Source organism: Nelusetta ayraudi, unplaced genomic scaffold (assembly GCF_046127955.1).
Source record: "Nelusetta ayraudi isolate G7.1 ecotype Tasmania unplaced genomic scaffold, CSIRO-AGI_Nayr_v1 ptg000084l, whole genome shotgun sequence".
NCBI classification, from domain to species: domain Eukaryota; kingdom Metazoa; phylum Chordata; class Actinopteri; order Tetraodontiformes; family Monacanthidae; genus Nelusetta; species Nelusetta ayraudi.
In genome coordinates this window covers 4,147,501-4,168,203 of record NW_027466134.1, presented here as the reverse complement: position 1 = coordinate 4,168,203, position 20,703 = coordinate 4,147,501, and the positions used below count along the sequence as shown (strand labels likewise).

Sequence of the window (20,703 nt, the reverse complement as noted above, 5' to 3'; positions counted from 1 at the left end):
TCCCGACAAAAGGGCCCGTCAAGTTCAGGCCTACACACACACACACACACACACACACACACACACACACACACACACACACACAGATGGAAGTTCACTGTGATACCTGGTTGGTTCTCATACTTGTGTGATGACGATGGGGCTTCACCACTGACTCGGAAGCTTTCAGAGGGAAGTTCCCATCCAAAATAAACCCGCTCAGGCTCCATGACCGGCGAGAAATAAATTACTAACTTCATAGATTGCAAATAATCTGGCTCCTTAACAGTGTTGTTGGGATTACTCCGTAAAGGTAATGCAACTACTGATTACTCTACTCCCTAAAAAATAATTTAATTACTGCTTTAACTACTTTGTTTCATAAGTACACATTTACTAATTACTTAATTAATTACTTTAGTTTAAAAAAAGCTGATAAAGAAGCAGTTGCTTTATTAAAGTGCAAATTTTGCAATTCCAAATATTGCCTCTGTATGTTCAAATAATTCGAAGATTTCACAAAAATAACAAAAATCTTTATCGAAAATTGATAAAGAAATTATGATTTCGTTACCAGTTTTGCCACATAATCGCGTGACATTACTCCGGTACTCAAAAAGTAGGTTAATAACAGTAGATTACTACTACTTAGTAATAGATTACTCGCCAACACTGCTCGTTAAATTCTTTTTATTTTTTTCCCCCCAACATTTCTGGCAACACAACACCACGAAATGCATTTTTTTTTTTTTTTTTTTTTTTTTTAAATTGACTCTGTGCCCGAGCAGAGGGTGTGAGTGAGGCGCTGCTGGGGTGAGGCGCTTCAGGGGTGAGGTGCTGCAGGGGTGAGGGCAGTAACTTTTGTCGCCCTGCAGCTTTTCCACAGGTTCACATCGTCCTCCGATTGGATGATGGAGCAACACATCTGGGAGGAGCAGCCAAAAGGCAAAGAAGGGAGGGAGGGAGAGAAAAAAACTTGAAGGCTGAAAAAAAAAAAGTTGCGCGCACACTCAACGCTCGCCCAGCAGCAGCCTCGCCGCGTCCTCCGTCTCCCAAATGCTCCCTGCAGCTGCAGAAGACGCAGCAGTCGAGCGCTCTCCGCGGCCACAGACGCCGAACTGACAGCGCCGCCAAGTTGCGAAACTTTTCCATTTTCGCGCGGAAGGAGGAAACTTCCAGACTTTCTCGGTCGCTCGCTCGCTCGCGAGGGGGAGAGGATCTATCTGTTTTATTTTATTTATTTATTTTATATATATATATATTTTTTTTTTGGACGCATTTTCCACGCGCCAGGATGCAGGCGCGCTACTCCGTCTCCAGCCCCAACTCTCTGGGAGTGGTGCCGTACATCAGCAGCGAGCAGAGCTACTACCGGGCCGCCGGCGGCGGGTACACTGGGATGCCGGCACCCATGAGCATGTACTCGCACCCGGCCCACGAGCAGTACCCGGCCAGCATGGCCCGCGCCTACGGACCGTACAACCCCCAGCACCAGCCCAAGGACATGGTGAAGCCGCCGTACAGCTACATCGCCCTCATCACCATGGCCATCCAGAACTCTGCGGAGAAGAAGATCACCCTGAACGGGATTTACCAGTTCATCATGGAGCGCTTCCCCTTCTACCGGGACAACAAGCAGGGCTGGCAGAACAGCATACGGCACAACCTGTCGCTCAACGAGTGCTTCGTCAAGGTGCCCCGCGACGACAAGAAGCCCGGCAAGGGCAGCTACTGGACCCTGGACCCGGACTCGTACAACATGTTCGAGAACGGCAGCTTCCTGCGGCGCCGCAGGAGGTTCAAGAAGAAGGACGTGCTGCGGGACAAGGATGAGCGGCAGGGCGGCAAGGAGCCCGGCAGCACCCGCACCGCGGCCCGCGAGCAGCAGGAGCCGCCGCCGGTGCGGATCCAGGACATCAAGACGGAGAACGGGAGCACGACGCCGCCGCCGCCGCACCCGCCTCCGCCTCCGCAGGCCGCGTCCCCGACGCTGAGCGCGGTGCCCAAGATCGAGAGCCCCGACAGCAGCAACAGCAGCTCCAGCAGCAGCTCCAGCCTGTCGGGGGGCAGCCCGCACAGCCGCTCCCTCAGCCTGGACGGAACCGACCACCACCATCATCATCACCATCACCATCATCACCAGCACCAGCAGCACCAGCAGCACCACCACCAGCAGCAGCAGCAGCAGCAGCAGCAGCAGCACGGCCACAGCCAGGCCGCGGCGCAGGGCTTCAGCGTGGACAACATCATCACCAGCCTGCGGGGGTCTCCGCACGCCGAGCTCTCCCCGCCGCTGGTCGCCTCCTCTCGGACAGGTATCGCCCCCTCGTCGCTGTCACTCAACTACTCGCCCAGCCAGACGCCCGCCTACACGCACAGCTCGGCGGCGGCCTGCAGCCAGAGCTCCATCTCCACGAACTCCAGCAGCTCCACCTACCACTGCAACATGCAGGCCATGAGCCTGTACGCGGGGGAGCGCGCGTCCGGGGGGCTCCACCTGGCGCCGTCCACCGCCGCCGCCACCACCGCCGCCACCGCCACGGTGGAGGAGGCCCTGCCGGACTACTGCATCACCACCGCCGCCGCCGCCAACCAGGAGGGCCACCACGCGCACCAGGGCCGCCTGGCGGCGTCCTGGTACGGCGAGCTGGGCCACCTGAGCCCGGCCTACCCGGGCCAGCAGCAGAATTTCCACTCGTCGGTGCGGGAGATGTTCGAGTCGCAGCGGATCGGCCTGAACGGCTCCCCGGTCAACGGGAATAACAGCTGTCAGATGACCTTCCCGTCCGGACAGTCGCTGTACCGAACCTCCGGAGCGTTTGTTTATGACTGCAGCAAGTTCTGAAAAGAGAAAACAAACAAACCAACAAAAAAAAAAGCCCAAAGTGCCTTCCCATTTTCTTAAAAAACAACAACAAACAAACCCAAAACTCTAATATATGTTCCTTATATTTTTTAAACGCAAAAAAAAAAAACTTTGGGTCTTTTATTGTGACTCCAAATGGACACCAAAGAGTCACAGACTGTCTCGAGGCGTTGTGTTACACCTCAAACACGTAAGTGTCTTCCCTCTCACTTTCACATGTCTGTTTTTTTTCTTATAATGATCACACACACACACACACACACACACACACACACACACACACCAGCTTTATTGACTTCATAGACTGTAAATTATATCCTTATATAGTAATTTATTTTGTAGGAAAGTGGAGTGGAAAGACATTAAGGACCAAACACAGTTTTCCACCCACTTTCTCCCTTGTTGCTGCCTTTTAATTAACCCCGTTTGTAGTTTATACCGAATTATTTTATTCAATTTTTGTTTAATGTGTTAAAATTATTTCAAAGGCATTACATTTTTTTTGTTTTGTTTAATAAAGTGCCGTCTATTTGATTTTAACTGGAGTGATTTATTAGCAGTATTAACATCCTTCCAACTGGTTTTATTGTATTGTATTTTTTTTCTTTTTAAATCTAAGGTTAAAGAAAAGAGGCGCAGATCAGAAAATTATTTTTGGTTGCAACATTCGTCTTTATTGCAAAAAAAACAAAAAACAAAAACAAAAAACCCACAACAACAATCAAAAAACAACAAATTGCAAATGACAAATCGGGTCCGTTTAAAATCAAGCAGGTTTGACAGAACAAAACAATTTTATTGAAAGAAAATAAAATGGAAACGCTGTGCTTTACGTGCAACAGTAGCAGAGGCCAAACGCAGCCCCAAACCGAGACTTTGCCTTAAATCTGTCCTGCGAGACATCAGAGACACCGTGTTTTCCTTTCATTTAAATATTCTAATCATTCAGAGTGAGATGCAGCGGCGCGCTGCGGCGCGTGACGTCGGTAATCAGGTGTAAACTCCAGGCGGCAAGTAAACACACGTAGGGTTTTTATCTGGGATTTTTTTTTCTTAACAGGCCTCCTCAGATTGAAAACAAAGCGGCGTCTGTTAAAGCAAAAGCGGCCACCGTAGCTCTGCTGTAGATCACAGGGTGGGCCGCGTGAGGGGAGCTGAGGACTGCAAGTCGCTGTCTGATTGTTGTCTGATTGTTGTCTGATTGATCTGAACAAGCAAAAAACCAAAACCAAAAACAAAACGTTGAGACGCTGTTAAACTGGTTGACACTGTGTGTGTGTGTGTGTGTGTGTGTGTGTGTGTGTGTGTGTGTGTGTGTGTGTGTGTGTGTGTGTGTGAGAGAGAGAGAGAGAGAGAGAGAGAGAGAGAGCTGCTGCAAGGCCTTCCGAAAATTAGACTTTGTTTTGTCTAAATAGAAAACCGAAATAACAACAATCTCAGCGTTCAGCTCTTAATAATGAAATTGATTGATTGATTGATCGATCGATTGACTTATTGATTGATTGATTGAATTGACGAGCCTGCTGGTCATAGTTTCATCGTTTATGGCCACACAGATGATGGCCATGTGCATCTTGAGAGTTCCATGACATCCGTCACTCAGTCAGTCAGTGTCAAAGCCTCCAAACGCCGCTATGCGATGAGTCCTGCGGCCCCGTAAAGCTCCAGAGTAAACGGCCTAATTACAGCCTTTATAGTCATAATGGCAAACACCGATATTGATTGATTGGTAACGATCCCAGCGTGTAAACTAAAGCAGGAGGAGAAGGCAGGATGGCGAAGGACGGTGACAGCCAGCAGGGAAGGAGCCGGGCTGCAAGACACCAGAGTGCAGTCTGATTAGCTTTAATAGTCTGATTAGCCCTAGTAGTCTGATTATCTTTAATAGTCTGATTAGCCCGAGTAGTCTGATTAAATAATATAGTTATAGGGCAAAACGACGGATATAAACGTGTGTGTGTGTGTGTGTGTGTGTGTGTGTGTGTGTGTGTGTGTGTGTGTGTGTGTGTGTGTGTGTGTGTGTTTGCGCGTGTGTGTGTGTGTGTGTGGCGCTAACCTGAGACCCACATCTCAAGCAGCAGCAGCAGCAGCAGTGTTCAGGTTTCGAGGGGAAGACTCGAACATCTGGCAGCCGAGTCGTTTTTACGGTGACGAGGAACTATTTTGACACGCAGGACACTCGCTGCCTCCTTTATTGAAGCCTCGTTCATTTTTATTTTTTTAATATTTTTTTTTAAAAAAAGTTTTAATTTGCAGGGAAGAAGCGCAGTATTGAACGAATTTGCAGGTAGTCCAAGTAATACACGACGTTTGACCTTTATTACGCCGAGAGATTTTTTTTCCTGACAAATCCAAAGAGGAAAATCCCACCTGTCTCGAGAGGCGAAATATTTTAGTTTGTTTTTTTGGGGGGGGCTTTTTTTTTTCTTTTTAAATAAGAGAGCGTGATGCACTTGGTGGCCTCCAGACTCGAGGCGTTAGCGGGAAATTACAGCTACGGTGGGGGGGTGTAAATATGCGTATGGATTATTTGCAGTATATCCACGGTGACGTTTCTCTTATTTTTGACAGAAAAAAAACGATAAAAAAAAAAAAAACAAGATCTGCCGCTATAAACTATAAACTGCGCGATATTTTATGAGCCTGGTGAGGCCCCGTCGAATCAAAGGCTATAACTGAACGAGGTTCACTGTGTCTTCATAAAATATAGGATTATTAGCATTTTGCTATTTTATAGCAGAGATATGACGATTTTTTATTTTATTTTATGTTTCGTACCTTGATGCTTACAAAAGAAGAATCATAGAAAATCAATGGGAGGCCTGGCTGATGCGATGATGCCACGTTATTGTCAATAAAGTTTGCATTGCAATGCACAATATCAATGCGGCCCAGCCAGCAGCACAGAACAGCTCCTCCAACCACGAAGCCCAACGCTGGAAAACTGGGGGGGGGGGGGGGGGGAATAAAAAAAAAATTCTTATCTCAAAAAAAGCTCAATTTTTTTTTTCCAGGGTTGGGAATTTGTTGTAATTGACCGTTCAGCCGTTTAATCTCCAGCTCGAGTGTTTGTGTAGCTGCAGCGAAGAGCTTTGATTTCTCCAAACCCGATCACCACCGAGTGAGCGCGCGTCGTTGTTAGTGGGGGAGGGTGGAGGTGGTGGTGCACCTGCGAGAGGTTGCGGTGTGTGTGTGTGTGTGTGTGTGTGTGTGTGTGTGCGTGTGCGTGCGCGCGCGTGAGTGAGTGAGTGAGTGAGTGCGGTCTGGTGGGTGGGTGGGTGGGGGGTGTTGAAGCGAAACTCGGGACTCACATCTGTTTCCAATCTGCGGCCCGCAGACACACAGACGGACGCAGCGATGTTCATGCAGGACAATCACAGGCAATTTGAGAACCGTCCTGGAGGTGGCGCTGTCCCTGAAAACACCAGAGTGCTCTTGGTCTCAAGACCACTTTTAAGGGTCCCGGTCTCGGACTGTTCTTTTTTTCTCTTTTTTTCTTCTTAATCCAGACCAGTGGAGACTCAGCCAACGCTGTAATAACACGATAATAACGGAAAAGAATCCAGCTGCTGCTGTTTGACGCTCTGTTGGTGACACCCAGAGTGATTCTTAGTTCATTGATTTTTCAATTTTATGAAGCAACGTTGTTGTTGTTGTTTTTTTTTTTTTTTGAAAATGGTTCAAAACAGTTGGCAAAGCAGCAAAATGTTAAAGAAAATGATTCAAAGACTCCTTGCTGGAAAGAGAGGCTGCTGTTCCATTTAGAAGCAAACTGGAGTTTAAAAAGTTACTGCTCGTTTTTGTTCTGTTTTGTTGTTAATTTTCTTTGATATATATAAAGCCTTGGTGTTGTCTCGATCTCGATGCTCTCTGGTGTTAATAATGTCTCGGTTGCTGCGATCTTGACTACAACACTACTACAACCCCCGAGGGCTGCTGCTGCGAGTTGAACGTCATGCAAGAGCTTCTAGACGAGCCGAGCTGCGGGTGGAGTGGAACCCGCAAAAAAAAAAAAAAAAAAAATCAAAAATCAAAAGAGCGAATTTCGAGACACGTAGTTTTATAATAATCTGGCGAAATTCATTTAACTTCCGATCCTCCCCCCCCTCCCCGCGTTTAAAGGGAGTACTTGATGGTTTAATCCGACAGATTTATCAGCAATTAAAATGTCATCAAATAAAAACGCGATGCTTTGAAATTCCCCCCGAAATGAGAAGCGACTCAGCCGGAACGCATGCAGTGATGACCCCACTGTAGAGCCGATGAGAGGAAGACGATCCGAGTCAGGGGGTCTGCACTGTCATGACGGGGACAATTATGCCGCCTGTTTTGTTTAGACTTTTAACAGCGATAGTGAATGGAGGGAATTAAATCACGCAGAGGATGTTGTGTGTGTGTGTGTGTGTGTGTGTGTGTGTGTGTGTGTGTGTGTGAGAGAGAGAGAGAGAGAAAGATATGTATATAAATTACTGATTAACAATGAAAGATAAGGAAGACTCATCTTATCACGTGAGGGAATAAAAACACATTTGACACTTTGAGCGGAGATAAGCAAAGTATTATTATAATAATAATTATTAGTAGTAGTCATAATAATAATAATAATAATAATAATAATAATAATAATAATAATAATGATAATGATAGTAATAATCTGCGTTTTTGGCAGACAACAAACGGCTCGTCTTGCTGCATGAAGTCACGAGGCGGTGAGACCCCCAGGAGTGTGCGGGGGGGAACGCACTTCCTGCCGAAATTAAAGAGGGCGGCGGCCTCGGGGTGGATGGAGAGATACGAAAACAAATGGGGGCAACGACAGCAGAGGCTGACACACACACACACACACACACACACACACACAATGAAGAAGCAGGAGGCAACGTGTAAAAAAAGAAAAAGATCATTTATTTATTTTTAATTTGAGAATAATAATAATAATTAAAAAAAAAATCAACGTCTTCATTTGTTCACATTAAAACCCTTCAATCATCCCGCAACTTAATTCTGCCCCAGCAAAAAAAATAAAATAAAACCTTTTAAATGACTCATTCTTCCGTCATTGAAATCAGCAAAGCTCGTCCTCCATCAACCGGATCGGACGTGGGGGTTCTGTCAGTGTTCTGACATGGGAGTGTTGACCGACTGGTTTCGGATTCGGATCCGAACCGGGCCCTTCAGGCGTTCGGGTTGTTCTTCATGAGTTCGATGTCGGCGGAGACCATTTCCTTGACGAGCTCCTGCAGCAGAGACAGCGGACACCACATCAGCCGCCATGCACTCGAGCAAACAGCGGCAGCTGCGCTGCAGGGCGACTTCAAGGTCATTGGCAGGTGAGATGTTGTAATCAGAGCTCTAAATAAAAGTCATCTTTTGCCAAAAAAAAATGTTCGTGACAAAAAAAATAAAATACGTGGGAATGTTTTTTATTTATTTATTTATTTTTTAAAATTAATTCTATTGTTTTTCTGTTAATAAAAACAAATTGCGAGTTTTTACGTAAATGATTCTGATGGTATAAAATCCGGCACACAATAAGTAAAAATTTCAGATGTCACGGAGGTGGTTTCTTTTCTTTTTTTTTTTTTTTTTTAATAATTACTAATATATATTAATGTTTATATGTGTTAACTGTCTGTTAATGATTATATACATATATATATGTATATATATATATACATATATATATATATATATATGTATATATATATATATATATATATATACATATATATATATATATATATATATATATGTACACATATGTATATATGTATATACACACACACACATATACATATATATATACATATATATATATATATATATATATATATATATACATATATATATGTATATATATATGTATATATATATATATATATGTATATATATATATATATATGTATATATATATATACGTCTATATTAATCACACATATTGATGTTTAACTGCAATTACAAATAATCTGTAATTACATATTACAAGGTGTTGAAAGGAAAATATAAAATATTATAATATATATATATAAACTACTTTTCGCTGATAAAAACCTATAAATACGTAAGTGACACTAACTTTCTAATAAATCAGAAACTGATTTAATGCAATTATCCCAGAGGCCTTAATTGACTTCAGTGTTGATGTTGATGTTTTTCAACTACATTCCAAAGCGCAATATTTATGCCCCCAACACAACTGATGACTTTCGATATGCAACCAGTTCGACCTCTTTATATTCCACTCACATTTGTGAACGTGTCTGCATCCTTCTAACAACAGAGCTCCCGGTCTGCTGGGAAAGACATTTTCACCTCTGACTCATTTATATGTTTAGTACATTTCATGCTTTCCACCGTGGCAGCTTGTGTAGAAATGTCTCCAATGAAGGGAAACTATGTGACAGTTCACCTCTTCCAGCTCGCAGCAGGTCCCTGTCACGCTGACATGAGACACCATCATTCACCCAGAGAGAGAGAGAGAGAGGAGACTGTCTGGCCTCCAGTCTGCTGCCTTCAGCCTGCTGTGTCACTGTGTGTGTGTTAAATCATATAATATTATATGAATTATTAGGCTGATAATAGGCACAATTGACTTCATCAAGGTTTTCCAATGATATAATATGCATCCATCAATGCTGCCCACAACTTCTTCAGAAATGAGGCTTCTTTTGCCTGCACTCATAAAGGGTGTGGGAAAACACCGAGTTGAGTCAACCCTCTGTGATGTCACAAAGGGCACTGAGAACACGCCCAGCTGTCTCGCGGCCACTTTGTTTGGATTCTCCTTCCCAAAACGTGGAAGGACAAACGGAAGGTCCGACTTAGCAGCGACAGCGGAGGAGCAAACACACTGTTCTAATGCCAGGGGTGGGCAAACGACAGCTGCTGCTCCGGCTCCTCTGGTGCATTATAGAACCCACTGAGGCCCCACCAGTCAGAAACCTCGCCCAGCCCTGGACTATGTGATCTATGAGGTCTTGTATTTGGTATTATTTATTTTTTATTTGTTTACTTGCTTATTGGATTGATTTATTTTGGGGGCCGGGGGTAAATGAATGTGCGAACCTCCTCAGCTCGACTCCATGGAGACATGGAGGGCCTGGCTTCATTGTGGGACCTTTGACTCATTTTCAAGCCGTCTTCAACTAACTTTGTTTGGTTTTGTCAGAGCAGGCGGCTTTGTACCAGCTGCACCTCCCTCCTACATTCATGTCCAAACTGCCTCTTGATATATATGACGATGATATCGTCATATATATCAGTATATATACATTACTATGATATATATGAAAACTATGTACTTTTTCTTTCTTTCTTTTTTTTTTTTTTTACAAAATACCATCAGTTGTTTTTTCTTCCTCTTCAGTTTCCATGACAGTTTTTTGCAAAATAAAAGTGGTATTTTGAAAATTTCGACAAAGTACAATTGTGATTTGCAGGTGTTTCCACTGAATGGTGTGAAGCTCAAATCATCATATATCTCGTTGTTGCTGTTACTGTTATGAGAATTACGTTTTTTGTTTGCTGTCCAGAATGGTTCTTCTATTTTTCTTTGATTACTTAAAAATTACTAAAAAATATTCCGTCTTCTCCTCCGTCCAATCATAACGCACCATTTTCACTTCGTCAACTGGTCACATGATCAGTCCATCACCAGTTCTTATTGACATATTTAGGTTTTGGGCAATTCCAGGGGTGGTGGAAGCGCAGCTACTGTCGGATCTCTCACGAGGAATCGTCCTCTGAAAACAAACCAGTGGCTCGTCGCTTTGTGCACAGCTCACCTTGAAGGTCACCTTGGGTTTCCAGCCGAACGACTGGTAGGCTTTGGTGCTGTCGCCCTGGAGGTATTCCTGCAGAGGGAGAGACAAACACAGTGCTGGTCAGCTCTGATCACCTGAGGAGGCCATTCAGCCATTCAGCCACTCGTGTGCTCGCTGATTCTCCTCCCTGCCATCACTTTGCTCTGCAACCAGGGTTCCTGCCACTGCCAGTCACACTCTGATGAATTGTGGGACTCTGGTGGTATAAGCTCACCCCACCTCACCTCACCCCACCCTCCCCCCAGCCAGCGAGACCCTCTCCCTGAGACCACCAAAGAGACTGAAAACAAACTCGGTTTTTCCTCTCCATGTTGCTCCAGCTTCTATTTCCATCTGGTTTTATGTGGAGGGATATTTGTGTGTGTGTGTGTGTGTGTGTGTGTGTAAAACCCCTTTGGCATCATCTGTGCGAATTTGTATCAAAACACTATATATGTCGTCCTCCGGAGGCCTAATAAAGTTTGGTGGTGAAACCCGATGCTGAACATCTCCGTCGACTTGCCATTAACTGATGATGGATGTTTGGACGACACGTGGCGAGATAGACGCTGTGATCGGAAAGAAATCCGATCTGTCGCTGCAAACTACAAAGAGGTACGTCGTTTTTTTTTGTTTTTTTTTACTTTATCAGGAGACTTGACGCGTCGGTGGAACGCGGCCAAAACCTTTTCAGTCCGACGCGTCTCAATCTGAGGCAACCGGGGGGCGGCATCGATTTCTGCCGCGGCCCCTCCGGTCCATCCCGCCGGGAATGTTTCCCGCAGGATTCTGGCAACCGGCAGGGAGATTTTCTCTTCGATTTGGCCGCAAGAGCATTAAAGTGGATTTATAGCTTCACGTTCGGGGCTCACGGTGCATCCACGGAGTCATGCACTTTGGCACGGCGCTGCTAAACTTGCAGCAGAGAAGAAGAAGAAGAAGAAGAAGAAGAAGAAGAAGAAGAAGAAGAAGAAGAAGAAGAAGAAGGAGGAGAAGAAAATGTAACTGCACGTCGGGGAAGCGGTGGCTTTAGAGAAACAAAACACCGAGGCTGGAAGAAATGTGATTTGTAGGGTCGGGCCGCTCGCGAGTTCCCCCCAAACCCCTGAAAATGTTCTGCCACCGTTCCAGCACCGACGGCGCTTTCACAGACGCGAAAGAACAGCGCGAGAATTATACACTCGGACGACATTCGGTAGCGTTCGTCTCGTCCACGCTGCGTTGGCGGTTCAGTGAAGAGCTGAAGGAAAAGTTTAACGAGGGGCGGACGCGAGCGTTGGCCGCGCGCCACCTCAACGACACACAGACGGCGGCGGGCTTGTCGTAGCAATTTGAAACAAACCGCAAATAATCGCAAAATGTTCGTGTTTCTAAGCACGGGCACATTTTCTGCTCCCGTCTCGACTGAGCACAGTGACAACGTTGAGTTTGGGGAGCGGGAAGACGAGCCAGGCGTCTCAGAGCGGGGGATGTCTCCGTCTCCGACTGGCAACCCTTCCATTGAATAGCTTCAGATCATTTCAGCTGGAACGGCGGTTCAGATGTGATTAATAGGTGAGACCTGCGCTCTGGCAAACACACTCACAAATCCAAAAGCATTTCTAAGCAAAATCCAGATTTTTTTCTTCTTTTATTTGTTCTTCCATATTTTAATTTTTTGTAGTTTATCTCAACATTGAAGGCAAAATGGTGTGGAACATTGAGGATATTTGGCCAAGATGAATCTCCATATATTCATCAAAAAACGGAATTAGTATTTTTTTTAGTTTTAATGCAGACAGGAAATAAAGACGCTGAGCTCCAAATCGGGTGAGTGTCAGAGCAGAGTTACGGAGCAGGAAGGCCGCGTCCCAACTCGCTGCCACAAAGAGGAAAACTCCACTGACTCAAACGTCATTGCTGTAAATTGCTAATGAACCGAGGCACTCGGGCCGGCCAGTGAAAAACAAGAGGAACAGATTTGTCACTCTGTGAGATGACAGGCAAGTGGTGATGATGGGCCTCTTGAAAAGGTTCCTCTCTGGATGATGTTACTGCAGTGGAACTCGGACCCACTTTCTCAGGCGGCCTCGATCACACCAGGCCCTTTTCCAGCGAGCAGGAACTGGTTCAAGATGTGTTTCCACCGGCTCCGGGTTCTTCTCAGGCACCACATGGCTCCCGATTTGCAACCACTTAGGCCAGGAGTTGGGGGGGGGGGGCGGGATTTTAGGACCAATTTCCTGCTGGGCCATATTTTATCCATCCATCCATTTTCAATACCTGCTTCTTCCCAAGCTCAGCGTCGCGGTGGTCTGCTGGAGATTCTCCCAGCTGTCACAGGATGAGGGCAGGGCGACACCCTGGACAAGTCGCCACTTCATCGCAGGGCCGCATAGACACAAACAACCATTCGCATTCGCACTCACATACACACCTGTCCCTATCATATTGTTGTCAAGGTGCCTTTTCTACGTCTTCGAACCGTCTGGACACAGAAGAACAAAGCAGCGGTGGTTGATGGGGGGAAGCCGAGCAGCGACAGTTGAGTGAAACTAGTGAGTTTTATTTTTGAAACGCCACGTGTCGATGTCGGCCACTGTAAATCTACTACCTGAGCATGATACAATAGTCCCACATCTGCATTGTGAACTCTCGCCAGGTAACGCAGCAAACACAGGAACAGAGATTAGAGGCCGGCAGACAACGAAACAAGTGCACGTGATTTCATTTTGAACTCTCACCGACGGACGTCGATCACAGGTGTGAAGGTGTGAAGGTGAGGACACTTGAGTACCAGGGGAGAGCAGGACCAGGACGGATTGGACTTGTGAACAAGCGGCGGCTTAATACTGCAGTTGAACCCGAGGTCTCTTCTTTGTTATTGACCTCAGAGCGCCAGATGATTCTCTCCTCAGTAGTCACGGCAGGACAAACGGGCCACTGTCAGGCAAACCGCTCTCTTCATTACTCACATCCATTTTTAGCCTCTTGAGCCGTAACTGGGAACGTTTTCATACTAATTACCTTCAGCACTGAGACATCATTTATCATGAGAGTGGATGGAATTATTTCTGGGTGACCTACTCTATAATTATATGAATAATCCACATGCTTCATTATTATGTATTGATTGAGGTTTGTAATGGAGAGCATGTTGTAGTTGGCATAGGAAACGTCAACCCGTCCGCCTCAGAGCATTAAAAACTGGTTTGAAAACTGGATTCTGCCATTTGGTCTCAAGGTTTCCTGTTTGCCTCCGAGTAGAAAAACTGCACCAAGCAGTCTCAGACGGGTTGAAGACGCAGAAGAGGCAACCGTGACGGCGATACAATTGCGACAGGTGCCGCTTTCCCTCCATCGTCTCCATCTTTGGACACTGGCGACTCTCACTTCTCGACTATCACGTGGACCTTTTTTCCATTTTGATTGGTCGACGGGACACCCGTTTGGCCTGACAACAAACTGGGCTTCCATGCTGTCAAAGTGAAACAGGAAACCTGCAGCATGTACTCGCTTGTGCTTACAGAAACGCTGCAAAGTAAGACTGATCGTAGATAACTGATCAAAAAAAAAAAAAAGGCCTGTTGACAGCAATGGATGAAGATAAGGAGGAGGGAGCTGGAACAGTGTTGAATACTATTTACATGTATTTTTTTTAATTGGGAAATGATGTGTGTTTGTGTGTGTGCGTGCGTGCGTGCTAGTGCCAAGTTCCATCATGCGTGCGCGGTTTCGTGGTTTTAGAGAATCACGCTCCGTATCTGCTTTCATGATTGCCGGGGTCGGTTTGCTCATTTGTTTTGGTGGTTCGCTCCGTACCTGATGTTTGAATTACAGCAGATTAAATAAACTCAAACAGAGCGCAACTGCGAGTCCTTGCATGACAGAGCTCGGTCGAGCTCAGCCCAGACGTCAACAAAGAACAAAGCATTTCGATTTCTGTGTGAGTCCAAAAGGTATTGGTGGGGGGAGGGGGGGGGGAGGCGAAATGTGCACATTTTCAAAGCAAATGACACCGATCGTGGCCGCGGCGAAACCGTCTCAGCGGCCAAACGCTGTGTTCTGGTCATGTTGCTTACGCGAGCCGAACCGTGAAACCCACTCAAACACAGTCGCAGACTGACTAAACCCTCTCATGCAAACAGCAGAATTCTGTCTTCTCCGTTTCAACAATCGGGTCCAAGGTCTCGGGACAAACGGACACCTCGAACTCTCTCGCTGCTGAGAGTGTTTGCGTCAGTGGCAGGATGAGGACACCCCAGAAGATTATAAATAATTTTTTTGGGGGGCTTTTGGAAAAAAATACGAGACCCCCTTAAATGTTGCTTTGAGGTTAATCAGGGGGGTCCAACCCCTCCGGACCCCCCCTCTGTATTTCGCACACTGGTTCTAAAATCAATTTTTACTTCCAAACACAATTTGGAATCTCTGGAGTGGTGTCCTCAGGAGAATTTCGATTGACAGGGTGTCGAGGCGGGCGGTGTCCTATAATCTCATCCCCCTACACATCATCATCATCATCATAATCATCATCATCACTGCGACGTGCACGGCCTCAGAAACCTCCCATCCCAGCTCGGCGGGAGAACATCTGTTGAAACCGGACTCCCGTGGGCTAAATCCCCGTCTTAGCGCACAACCGCGCGGCTGGACGTGCTGGAAGCGAGCGCAGCGCCTGCTCTTTCTCAGCCGGGATTTCTGCAGGTGACAAACGGTCTCGCCCCAGAAGATCGGCTCGGCTCGGCCCAGCGCAGCTCAGCGGGATAAAAGCTGCTTTCCGAGCCGCTAACAAGAGCGCCGCGCTGCCAAGTTGAACTCGCAAAAAGAAGAAGAAGAAAAAAAAAAGAAACTCTTGCGAAGCAAAGTCATTCAGCACGAACTACTAACAGATGGTGGCACGGTTTAATTTTCATGTGGATCCGATTTGAAAGCCATTCCCAGTCAGTTTGTAGCGGAGGTTCTGTCAATGTGCGGATCACAAAAAAAAGTAGTCAGGACGAAGCAGCGATAAGAATAACAACTGCTGGAATGAAGATGAGGATTAGCGGTGGCCGTGTGCTCCATCAGCGCCAGGGTCTCAGCCCACAACGCTTAAAGACCAAATGACTGTGCAAACTACATGCATGAGGCTGCAAGTGAGCATGACTGTCACTGTCTCAGATGATCAGCGCTTCTCACAGGGAGGACGCTTATCATAACAGGAAGGGCAAATTCAACCTTCTTTGGCGCGCGGACCGAAGCCGTGATGTTTATCGCGATGCGTTCGAGGCTACCAGACGAGCGTTAAAACAAACATCGCCGCTGCGGCTGTTTACCCGGCCAAGTCCAACGTCTGGGAAGAGATGTCAACAAAAAAGAGAAAAGAAAAAGAAAAAAATCGTCCCGGCACGGAAACGCTCCAAACAAGGTCTCTGGTTGATTCCAACAGGTTTGCCGATGAATTCTGGTAAAGGGACACTGATGTAAAGTACCTTGGATTCCTATTTTTACTTGGCAGGAAGTGGCCGTGTTCACTCAGCGTGACGCTCACCGAACCAGACTGGGTGTGCAAAACATGAGTCAAAAGTGAGCCAACATCCGAACAGATGGCAAATCACAAGTGTTCCGTGAGGCCAAGTCCTTGATTAGAGCAGGCTGGAAACACACTTGTTCAAAAGTCCACAAATGCAGTTTGCAACCATCCAACCAAGCAACCAACCTACCAACCAATCAACCGATCGATCGATCGATCGAGCAACCAACCAAGCAACCAACCTACCAACCCACCAATCAATCGATCGATCAAGCAACCAAGCAACCAACCTACCCACCAATCAATCGATCGATCAAGCAACCAAGCAACCAACCTACCAACCAATCAATCGATCGATCAAGCAACCAACCAAGCAACCAACCTACCAACCAATCAATCGATCGATCAAGCAACCGACCAAGCAACCAACCTACCAACCCACCAATCAATCGATCGATTGATCGATCAAGCAACCAACCAACCAACCAACCTACCAACCCACCAATCAATCGATCGATCAAGCAACCAACCAATCTACCAAACTACCAATCTTTATGTATAAAGCGCTAAATCACATCCAAAGGGGTCCAAAGTGGCCTTCATATTGGTACAATTGCTCAGCCGCTGACGTGGTCAAGTGCGACACGGTGGTGCAGTGATTAGCACAGTGGCCTCACAGCAAGGAGGTTGTGGGTTTGGTTCCCAGACCTGAAGTCTTTGTGCGTGAGTTCTCTCCGGTTTGTCCGGCTTCCTCCCACACGCACCCAAAAACATGCATGTGAGTCGAACTGGAAACTGGAGGTGTGTGTGTGAGAGAGAGTGACTGGTTGTTTGTCTTTGTACAGGTGGGCAATCTGTTTAATCCGGCTGACAGAACGAGAAGAAATCACAATAATAGTCAGTAAAATGGCCACAGCTGGATTATTTTCCGTTATTATCGCGTCATTACAGTGTTGGCTGGGTCTCCACTGGTCTTGACCAAAAAAACCCCGAGTCCGCCCAGACCAAGACCAACCTCCAGGACTACAGCACCAGAGCAGAGCCACGACTCTGGAGAATTATTTTTCAAAGAATTCCAACCAAGCAACTTTTCAGGTTAGTCGCAAAAACCGTCGCATCAGAGACGATGACGTAACCTCAGACTCAAGACACGAAGAAGAGCGCCCCCTGTCTGACCGGAGCGAGAGTCCCTGAACTGGAACGGCCCCTCTTCCCTCTCCCCTCTCGGCTCTTAGCTCCGCCCCCCTGACTCCCCGCCTCCGTAATAAAGACGGAGAAGTCGGGAGAGGCGAAGGTGAGAGATAAACAGGGTGCGATCAGGTCCATAAAGCAGCGCAGGCCGGCAGTAAAGGCACTCAGAGCAGGCATTTACCGCAAAGGAATTCTGGTGTCCCTGCGGTGCCTTTCAATAAATCACGCCGCACCCCCGACCAGCCTCCCTCCACACACACACACACACACACACACACACACACACACACACACCTCGAATGAGGGCACGTACACGCAGCAGTGTGAGAGCGCAACGTACGTCCCAGAGATACGATTCTGAAGGCCATAGAATTGTCCTCCCCCCCCCCGCTCGCCCCCCCACAACCCAATGATAAACACACTTATGTGAGTCACATCAAAAGGAGAAACGGATGAAAACAACTTTTATCTCCCCCCCCCCCCCCCCGCCCCCCAGAGAGCGGCATGCTGGGAGGCTGTGATGTGGTTTTGGAAGTGCAGCAGGAAGATGGTTGGGATGAGCGCCCCCTCCAGTGCTTCAGCAGCTTTTTCAGAGTTAACCCCCCCGCCCCCCCGATAAAAGTGTCTGTGAGAGGCTGCGAGAGCCCGGAGCTCCACGTCCCCCACCGGACCCGGCTGCTTCGACCTTTGACCCCACTGGACTCTTCCGTCGCGTTGTTATTTTTCTTTGATATATAAAGTCTTGGTCTGGTCTTGGTCTGGTCTTGGTCTGGGGACTCTCCAGTCTGGATAAGGTCTTAGTCTCAGTTTGTCTTGACTGCAACACTACACTTCCAACTTGTGGCTCTTTCAGCAGCCGGCTATGAACTTCCAGGAAGAGCCACAGGTGTGTGTGTGTGTGCAGGTGGGGGGGGGGGGGGGGGGCACACTCCCAGTCAAAAATGAGTTTGAAAAGAGCTTCATCACTTGTGGCTGTTGAGCGACAGACTCACAAATCTGTCACTGGTCACTTTCTTCCAGGCCTTCCGCCAGCATGCAGCACGGCCTCGGCCTGTCGCCACCCAGTGGCTGCACAATAGAGCCCCAGTCTCCATCAGTACTGTCAGTCGCTGCCAGTACTGTCAGTCCCGTCAGGGATGAAACCAGAGATGTGCTCCGTAATGACCTGACCACACAAGGGCTTTTTTTCCCCTCCAGAAATCGGGGAGCTGTTGTGGTTTAGACGATGGGAAAGAAAAGGATGAAGAAATGCAATGAAACTGCGACTGAAAACATTTCAACACGAGCGGTGGAAGATAACTAACAACTGGGACGGTAGAACACAGTGAACGAACATGTTACCTGTACATATACAGGTAGTACCCGAATAATTAGAACATCAAGTAAAAGTGGTTTTATTTTGGCAGTTTAACATAAAAGATGAAAGCAACACATTTTATTGAGCCGTTCCACGCAAATTGACGTCTCAAGCAGTTCCTTGTTGTAACTTTGCTGATGAAGATTTTCAGCTTATTAAAACCACAAAGCCACAAACTCAGAAAATTATTATAAAATTTGAGGGTTTTTTGTTGAAGCTGCAAGACCTGATCAGCAAAATGCAAAGAAATAAAAACTTGAAATATATTGATTTGCATATTATTCCTTTATATAATATGTCACATTCACCTTTTAAGTTGAACTGCAGAAATACTACAACCTTTTCAGGATATTCTCATTTTCTGGGTAGTACCTGTACATATATGTATATATATATACATATACAGGTATGGTGGTATATATAAGTATATATATATACTGTATACAGTACTTTCTGAGATTACTGACTGTTTCTTTGCGAACTCACTGCATTATAACGCACTCACTTTCTGACTGTTCTACTTTAGAACACGTTTTGCTGAAATGAGTCAAAACCACGTAAATGTGTTCTGCTCAAATACAAAAATAAAGTATTGGCAGAATCAATTTTGTCAATGACTCATCGTCAACGTCTTTGTTTGCGAGGGTCAGAAGAAAACGTTTTTAAGCGTCGCGTCTTTCAAATCCACTCACACCCTTTGGAGCACTTTGGAAAAGATGTTGGCGGTCTAAGACAGTTATTACCCACTCCCAGCTGGGGTCAAAGGTCAGGTCCAGCGTGTGCGTTTCTCTCTCGCTCCCTCCCTAACTCTCTTTCTGCATGTGTGTGTGTGTGTGTGTGTGTGTGTGTGTGTGTGTGTGTGTGTGTGTGGGACAGCGGTGTGAGTTATAGCTCAGGTTTCCTTCCCTGGCTCCCCATGCAGCTTGGCCTGCACACAATGTGTGAAGTGACCTCTAAGGGGTGGCCCTGTCACCCTGACGAGCACGTACACTAGCGCAGCGCACGTGCACACACACACACACACACACACACACACACACACACATATATATATATATATACACAAGCACTAATCTAAACATCAATTTAACAAAACCGCAAAATAAAGTAAACGTGCGCCACTCGTGCCACAATAGGAAACAATTAGCATTATCTCCACAGGAAAAGAGTGAAAGCCCAAACATCAAACACCGTCCCCTTCACTTCACTCCATCCCTCGCTCCCTCCCTCCCTCTCTCTCTCTCACTCCTCTCGGCTCGGCGGGAGTCCATTATTGCCCTCCGTCGGCGCTCATTAAAATTCCTGGGAGAGCCGCGCGATAAATATTTACGCGGGCGGCTGAGGACGCACTCCACACGCACTCCAGAGGCTGCCCATGGTGTGAAGTGGCGGCGGGGGGGGGGGCTTCTGGCGCCCAGAGCCCACTGCCAGCCCAGAACCCACCGGCAGCCCAAGAACCCACTGGCAGCCCAAGAACCCACTGGCAAGCCTGGAGCCCACCAGCAGCCCAGAACCCACCAGCAGCCCAGAACCCACCGGCAGCCCAGAGCCCACCGGCAGCCCAGAACCCACCGGCAGCCCCAGAACCCACCAGCAGCCCAGAACCCACTGCCAGCCCAGAACCCACCGGCAGCCCAAGAACCCACCGGCAGCCCCAGAACCCACCGGCAGCCCAGAGCCCACCGGCAGCCCCAGAACCCACCGGCAGCCCAGAGCCCACCGGCAGCCCCAGAACCCACCAGCAGCCCAGAACCCACCGGCAGCCCAGAGCCCACCGGCAGCCCAGAGCCCACCGGCAGCCCCAGAACCCACCGGCAGCCCAGAGCCCACCGGCAGCCCCAGAACCCACCAGCAGCCCAGAACCCACCGGCAGCCCAGAACCCACTGGCAGCCCCAGAACCCACCGGCAGCCCAGATCCCACCGGCAGCCTGTCTGTCCAGATAACTGGAGGAGCTCAGAGATTTATGTCTGTTAATCACAGTTCAAAGTTTCTGGGCATCAGTGTGTGTGTAT

The 20,703-nt window shown here is 47.3% G+C and overlaps 2 protein-coding genes across 2 annotated transcripts in view; one reads left to right on the top strand and one right to left on the bottom strand.

Annotated features, from left to right (window-relative positions):
* Window positions 1-952: 952 nt before the first annotated feature.
* On the top strand, window positions 953-3,385 carry foxc1b (forkhead box C1b). The gene has a single exon (XM_076045363.1). It carries the CDS (start codon window positions 1,274-1,276, stop codon window positions 2,822-2,824), a length of 1,551 nt encoding a protein of 516 aa, XP_075901478.1. The 5' UTR covers window positions 953-1,273; the 3' UTR covers window positions 2,825-3,385.
* A 4,344-nt stretch (window positions 3,386-7,729) lies between these two features.
* gmds (GDP-mannose 4,6-dehydratase) overlaps window positions 7,730-20,703 on the bottom strand; it is a 150,410-nt gene continuing 137,436 nt past the window's right edge. The window contains exons 10-11 of the mRNA XM_076045366.1: window positions 10,630-10,698; window positions 7,730-8,082 (exon numbers count right to left, since the gene is read on the bottom strand). Of these exons, the coding sequence (XP_075901481.1) occupies window positions 8,020-8,082; window positions 10,630-10,698 (132 nt within the window). The 3' untranslated portion in view covers window positions 7,730-8,019. The remainder of the gene's footprint in view (window positions 8,083-10,629; window positions 10,699-20,703) is intronic.